Source organism: Opisthorchis viverrini (assembly GCF_000715545.1).
Source record: "Opisthorchis viverrini unplaced genomic scaffold opera_v5_169, whole genome shotgun sequence".
NCBI classification, from domain to species: domain Eukaryota; kingdom Metazoa; phylum Platyhelminthes; class Trematoda; order Opisthorchiida; family Opisthorchiidae; genus Opisthorchis; species Opisthorchis viverrini.
Window position 1 is genome coordinate 229,914 of NW_008751824.1, and position 7,836 is coordinate 237,749.

General features: G+C 46.0%; 1 protein-coding gene across 1 annotated transcript in view; it reads right to left on the bottom strand.

The window, feature by feature from the left end:
• Positions 1-6,504: 6,504 nt before the first annotated feature.
• Positions 6,505-7,836, bottom strand: part of T265_14268 (hypothetical protein) — a gene marked incomplete at both ends in the record, with an annotated part of 8,772 nt that continues 7,440 nt past the window's right edge. Inside the window, 2 exons of the mRNA XM_009172873.1 lie at positions 6,505-6,905; positions 7,753-7,794. Coding sequence (XP_009171137.1) covers positions 6,506-6,905; positions 7,753-7,794 — 442 coding nt within the window. The remainder of the gene's footprint in view (positions 6,906-7,752; positions 7,795-7,836) is intronic.

Sequence of the window (7,836 nt, forward strand, 5' to 3'; positions counted from 1 at the left end):
TCCAGGGAGGGCCATGAGAAAATCCATGATAAGCGTGGTGGTTGCTGTAAAGGAATCTTCGGACATCCTGCGTTCTGAATACCCACCCATGGCGGCCTGGACTATCGGCAACCGTTAGTGGCGTATACCATGTAAAACCGGCCAATGACTACGCCCGCATGCGTCTTCGGACATCCTGCGTTCTGAATACCCAGCCATGGAGGGCTGGATTATCGGCAACCTTTAGGGAAGTATACCACGTTAAACCGGCCAATGACTACGCCCGCGTGCATGACATCTGGACGTACATGCAGCCGGATGAGAGCTATCAAATTGTCGGTTATGAGAATAGGGTTGCTGATTGTGCTTTAAGCCGCAGCCAGTACGTGTTTAAAACAATCCTGTTATTTGCCGGCATGTAGAATTACCGTAGTGTAGCACAACAAATTGGTTAAATTAAGCTGAATGACGGATTTTATACCTTTTGGTGAAATCAAGCTAGCTGTGTCTGTTGAAAACCCTTTAACGAGAAGCGCGGCCTTCAGGGACTGCAGGAACAAACATGCCATGAAGCATGCTTGTTATCAGGAAGGATTGAAAGCAAATTACTTTTGATGCCCCAACATACAAGACGATAGAGGGCTGCGGGAATTTGCAGTCTTTCATGATGTTTGAGTTTGGAAAAGCACTACAAATAATCGTGCAGAGTGGCCATACAGCCTCGCGGTTCGTCACTTTTTCCATCATTTGAGTAAAAGGTGATGGTTGCAACAATGTTCAAATGAACCAGTTAAAAGCAACGGCCTGTTCATTTATCTTTGTTTAGCAGGTTAGTGGAGGGATTTATCAGTGTTCTTCTCTTAATTTTTGGTTTATCTAGTAAGCTGTGGAAGTGAAAACCCTGTGGTGATGGGCCCATCATGGGCTAGCGGTTATCATCCTGCTTATAGCCCGTGAAAATTTAACCGGACTGTAGTATCTTTAACGTGCGGTCGCCAGAACTGTACCGCACACTACTGCAACCTTTATTGCCGTACCTACAGATGAAAAAATTGCCCGATAACTTCGAAACCCCGGCTTTACACAAGGGTGGTTTGAAGTACGCCCGAAACTGCTGACCAACTTTTATGGCGTGCACACACTTGATACTGACGGACAGGTTTCCTTTAACCAAACCCGGGAGAAATTATATGAAGCTAACATCCTGCAGCGGCATCAACCTTATATAAACAGAAGCTAGTAACGTACCGTGGAATTTTATGTTGGAAGAGCGGGCGTCAAACAGTCTCTGGTTATGCATCAGTGGAGTTATTCTCACTTAAACTTAACAAATCCTTTTACCTTGGCCCAGCTGTTGTCCCTCAAGATGGATCATAACACAACCCACCGCATAAGTAAACCTCTATGCATCAGAAGCGCTTAGTGCGCTCTCCAGAAATCACCCACTTCTTAGTTTACTACGTTCCTTCCTTGAACTAACACACAGTCGCATACGAGAATTAGGCGGGTTAACAAATCCTTTTACCTTGGCCCAGCTGTTGTCCCTCAAGATGGATCATAACACAACCCACCGCATAAGTAAACCTCTATGCATCAGAAGCGCTTAGTGCGCTCTCCAGAAATCACCCACTTCTTAGTTTACTACGTTCCTTCCTTGAACTAACACACAGTCGCATACGAGAGATTAGGCGGGGTCCCAGGTAAATCTGCCGTCAAAAATAAATTAGTATACAAATGAGTGTATTTCACACCGTCATATTTTTTGCAGTCTGTGGATAACTTCCTTACTTGTGAACCTGCTGCCACCCTACTTTTCATCCAACTACCCCGGATCTTCTCTACTAATTGGGTCCAAAGCATATTTGAGTTTAGAGACGGTAGGACTATTAGACAAAATGATGATTCTGATATCCTAATATCTAGTCGATCTGCTTCAAGCAACATTTAACTTCTGAATGCCTGTTTGATTTGAGTGTGTTGTATTAATGACCCAGTTTTTTCCACAGATAATTAGTACCGGCTCCTTCTAGCCAGGTTCCAACCCTGGATCACTTAGTCATCTCCGTTAGTGTCTGATGCTTCGTTTCGTGTAGCTCTAACTAACATAAACCAAACCAAAGGCAGAGTTCTTTATTCATGAGAGCGCATTATACCCCCACAAAAATAGTCGCCCAAGCGATGCTAAGAAAATAAAATTATTTCATGCATCCACGGTCCATCAGCCACACATACAACTTTATGGTGTGCCTCTGCTTGAAATGGTAGCTCAAACTAACCCCTCGTCGTCGTTTCGGCATTCTGCACACATGTTCTTGCCACCTATATTCTATTTCTACTCCCCCATGCTGGCTTCTGTTCCATTTTCCCGCTCCACAGCCCGCCTGTTCCAGCGGCTGTTCACCATTTATTTGGTCGAACTAACTAAGCCGTTTAGCTGGCCTGGCTCTCCCTCCAACCGGGTAAAATACCTGGTAGCTGGAGTTCTTTGCTAGTTCACAAGTTGGGATTATGGCTGGTTGGTGGCCTGCCACCCTGCAGATCTGATAGCGTGCATATGAAGGATGGATGGTGGTTGGGTACGCCCTGCGGGGCGGTTACCCTGTTGCACTGCACAATAGCACGGTCGTGTGCTCATCATTCTTTCTGTAGCACGGGTGCTTTGTTCATTGCTTGTGACTCTGAGCTTGGACTTTAATTCAGAAAATACATAAAAGAGCACTGCTGTTGTCTGTTTGTATCCGCTGGGTTGGACTGTTCCCGGTTGTCACTTATCGGGCAGCCCTGTGAACACATGTGCGGCAAGGCTGTACTTTTCTTGTTAAACAATGCACGGAGCAGCTTGATGAAACCAAGCAACGCCCATGGTTTAAGACGGCGTGCAAATCTGTTGCAAAACTCGCCTTAGTTGGGGTTACACCGCCATAAGTCATCTTTATCAACTGAATATAACCCACGCGTTCCTCCCTGCAACCCCCATGAATGGTCGTGTATATACAAAAATAATTCATTACCCCTCAATAATAGCATTCAAAACTAGCGCCTGCGAGCTTATTACCATGCGCCCCATATTGATTGGACACTGATTCGGGGCCTGGTAACCCCTAGTCATGGAACCGTTTAGCTGACCTAGCAATTTCCAGTCAAACTAGTCCTTGCCCATTATCTCGTACGTTCTGTTACCTGTGATCCTTGTATATAGGCTTTCCTCTTATCACGCCATCTATGTACAGCGGAGCCTTTTGACGGAACTCTCACAGGGCTAGAGAATACAACCGGTGTTTACTGTCCCTCACAGTGCTCTAAGCTGAAAAACCTTTGCGAGTGAAATGAAACCTTTTTGAGCCATAGTGCTGCATTTTGTTGCGTATGTGCTCGAACCAAGACCACCCCAATCTACGTCCATATTTTCGCAGCTCAAAAGATTTCGTTGTCCACTGAAGCAATCACACTTCTGGAGAAAAAATTCCGGTAGAATTCTTTCGTAGCACCGCTGGGATCCCCGGATGCCTAGATGGGGCTAAAACGTTTGAACTGGTATTCTGAGCTCAATTGACTGTCTCTTTTGGCCCATCAAGGACACGTAGTAGCTTTAGAAAATTCAATTTGAGTGTGCGAATACTGAGCACCACACAACCACTTACTGTCTAACAAACGTTGAAGCAGTCTCTACCAACTGAGCCATCAGCTATCCCCTTACTCTCTACTGAATTGGTCAGTTTTTATACTGTACTAAATATTTGCATGAATACTCTATTGCACCGACTTTACACCTTTTGGTCGAATAATAACCCGAGCAACCAACCAATACTGGCCTCTTGCTCCGTTATATAAATAAACTTCAGACTCGCCAGCCAGCAGCATAGATGCTGGTTTGTCCTGTCCTTTGTACTTTATTAGCATCATGTCGGCTATTTTCCATTATTGGACTCTATATTGTAATATCTTTTTATGCTCACCAGGCTTCACAGATCACATTCCATTACCCTCTCATCCCAAGCTTCGACTTTTAGCAGCAGCGGATTTGAACAGCCCGTATGGCCGCTATTCACTTTGTCTAACCCTCTCTTAAAATCCTCATAAACCTCCGACCAAAAGAAAATTATCCGAACCGAAATTACTTGTGATCCTACATAGGACTTGTTCCCCTTGGATAACCGAAAGACACGCCACTCACAGAAATATACACCAAATGTCCGATCACCTGAAGCATGACGTCCCTTACTGAGCTGTCCCGAAATCGAAGTATGTCAGTGCAATGGTGCCATTGCTTCAAGTACGAATGAACTGCTAAAGACACTCACACCGCCTCCTTGGCGAGTTCGCTCTAATCTACTCAACATCATCTCGCATTCATCGCTCGCGGTGAACTCTAGGCCTCCCCCACTTATTAAGTGATTTTCCCTACCGTTTGCGTTTGATCCTAAGCTTTAGCACTAATACGCCTTCCTAAGGAAATTTCATATCTGGTTCCGCTCAACCATCCACACAAGTGAGTCTATACAATTTCACTGTGGGCGGTAACTGCGAAATGCAGGCCACCGTTTATCCCTGTCATAAATTCCTGTACCTAATCATCCCCATCTATGCTTTGTAAGACCATGGCCATAACCTTAACTGTCCAAGACCACGAAGCCTCGACAATGGTTTCAAACTTTAGTTCGGAGTGGCCGGCCGAAGAGCAATCGCACAATGGAATCGACTTCTCGAAAACTGACAATTTTAGGGTCGCGAAACCATAGTGTATGATGTCCATGTAAAGTGAATCATGCAAAGTATCTACACGAATGATTTGTTTAGGTGAGCGAATTTTCAAGGTCATAAAACACCAACAACTTGAATGCGTTGCCTAATGCAATACGACATCGCGAATTGCAGAAAAAGGTGAATTACTTACAATCGACGAAACTTGCTGATAGTTTTGCGGCTGAAATAATTAGTTGACTACATGCCCCCCAGTGGTGCAAAATATGCGAACCCGCCACTCTTGTGTATGATTTTTGCTCGGGAATTGCTTTTGCGAGTAAAAACCGCGATAGGCGCACTCATTATTGCCGGAAAAATCGCGTAAGTTGGTTGTTAAACAGCATAGTATTCCAGCATACTTGCGAAATAAGCAAGGATGACCACACCGTTGATCATGCCGGACAGCTGAACGCACACGAATAACATGCGGCTGGGAGTCCACGATGTCTAATTGGCTGGCTGAAGTGCGTTCTCCTACAAGTTTGGAAATACACCTGTTATTATTATTATTATTATTATTATTATTATTATTATTACATGTCTTGCCAGGGAGCGTATGGCTTTCTTCTTGCGGAGTGTTCATTGAGCTATCGGCGCCACTAAATGAAAGGAAGATGCAGGTTAGGTTATCGAAATATCACTATAGGGCAAGCGTCTGGCAATACCTACCATATAATAGGAACACTTAAGCAACTAAAATGTGAATTTCTGTTTTCACTAGCCATCTTTACTGAATATTTCGCATGTCTGCTGACTATAACCCTCAATAAACACTAGACCTAAATAAAACTCATGGGTCCTCATTGACAAACGAACTGTCTAGAGCAGATGAACCGCACAAAACCATACTCGTCTCTTTTATCTGACTGGCGCTGGACATGTACATACGACCGTCTAGTAGTTCCCGCTTGAACACAAAAATACGGATACACACAGACTTCCAGAACAAACGATGCTGGGATTCTGTGCCTTGGTCCGAGTTAACATCATAAGATGCTTTCTTTGCGGACCGGTTAGCCAGCACACGCTTGAGATTTCTGGACGGGCCGGGGACCCAGGGCCAAAAATAAAGTACTTTTATGTGGGACGAGTCTAAAGAGCATCACCGCACAGCGGGCAAGAATGATTATCAAAGCAATCGAGGGAATATGACACGCGATCCGTTGCAGACCGGCGGCCGCTGGTACTGGTGGGCTGGTCAAACCGCATGCAGTGCCCTCGACCACCCGCAGCAGGCGATCAGTTTCAGAAGTTGATCACTGACGAAGCGAGATTCGCCCCTGAACAATCCATCACCCAATTATGATTGTGGCCCTTCTAGCTTTCAGCCCCTAAAGTTTATCTACCAGTCGGTTCGGCTTTTTACGCAGGCTGTCCAAAGCTGTCAGCGATGATTTGGGAACAAGTGTAAGGGGTGCACCCTTTCTCGTAGGTTGTAATCCAAGAACCACGGTTGGTGAATAGGGAAGCAGCTTAAGAAAAAATTATGAAGAATAGTTCCTACTGCTTGGAAACGGTTGATCTTTGAATGGATGCAGAGGAACTGCATCGCTTGGTGGAAGGAGCATGCGCATTCTCCAGCAAGGTGTCACATTTTTTCGTGGCACCTGGTTGCTTGCCTAGCGTAGGTTGATCTCACCTTGTTCGTTCCAACACTGTGGTAATGCAAATTTGGTGATCGCGGCCCCAAATGCTTCAAATCGTGGGAACATGCATATGTAGTCATTCGACGGACCGCGTTCAAAACATACACGTCGCCCTTCAGGGTTATTCGTCAGCTTCAGCGATACAACATGTGCACATAAGCCCCCCATGAACCACTCGAAGTGCCGGGAAACCTATTGTACGGCGTGCTCCAGTTTGTCGGAGGGGTGCACCCAGTTTTCAATGCAACCATTGGCACTCGCAGGCGGTTGTTGGTAACGTTATCGAAGTGAACCATCCCGGATTGTGCATGTAAAAATAGGGGGCCATAGGATGAGGGACGAGTTGCGAGTTTCTGCGGCCTAACACCTGTAAGTCTCGCAAGAATCTGTGTACTCGTTTGATGATAAGCAAAACCGTCCTGCACGTCACTGTCCAAGCGGGCCATGCGGTGAAACATGTGCCGGCTGGTTGCAGTGTGTTTGTGATGAAAGATACAGGAATGTCTTACGATACATGAGCGCTCCCCGATGAACTTACTAATATACAAGCGGCCAAACATGACGTCGCAGCCGAACGTCAACTCTGCAGTTCGCATCTGTGCCACTAACCTGTCCTTGGCGAAAGTCTTCACTTGGTGTTGTGCAACGCTCGGTTAGTAAGTCCCTGTTTCCGGCGTCATCCACACTACCGTATCGCCTTCGCTGCTTGTCACTTGGGCTGGATCCATTATGGCTAAGGCGCATCAGGTTGAATCTAGGTCTTCAGCATCGCTTAATCTACCGGCGGGCCTACATAGCCGACTGCTACCCAGAATTTTCTTCCTGTGCTCCTATAATGTCCGTAACTGAGGATTTTTACTCTCGCTGTCGACATGTCTAACTGTCTTTAGACAAACCTTTTCCTTTGCCTTTATTCAAAGCTGCGGAACAAGCTCCCCTCTCATATCCGTACTATCTCATCTCACGTCGGCTTTCGAGATGCCATCGATTCTTACCTTTCTATTGAGGGAGCTGAGCGCCTTTTCGCGCCTCAACTTATACTAGACACTTTCTGAAATAGGCCCTAAGCCCTTCCAATCTGCGCACTCACCCTGACTGTCCTGTTATTAGGTCATAGCACCTACACTTACCGGCCTGAAACCCTCAGCATTAGTCCGCAAGTGCGACAACCACCGTCCTAGGTGTTCTTATCTATAACCTGCCACTTTATCTCATGCCCGTCTCCACTGACCTGGTTGCATATCCCTCCTCTGGCCTTAAGCTTTTGCACCGAGCCCGATTGTTCCTAGTTCTTCAAGCCTGGTCCCATCCCTGAGAAACTCTGTCGGCTCTACTTAATGTCTGGTGCTTTGCTTTGGCTGAATTTAACTAACCTCAGCCAAACTAAGGCCTCAGTTCCACACTGTTCCGAACCATTCTGCATCCCCTGAATACGTGCGCCGTACACATATCAAATGGTGGGTCTGGA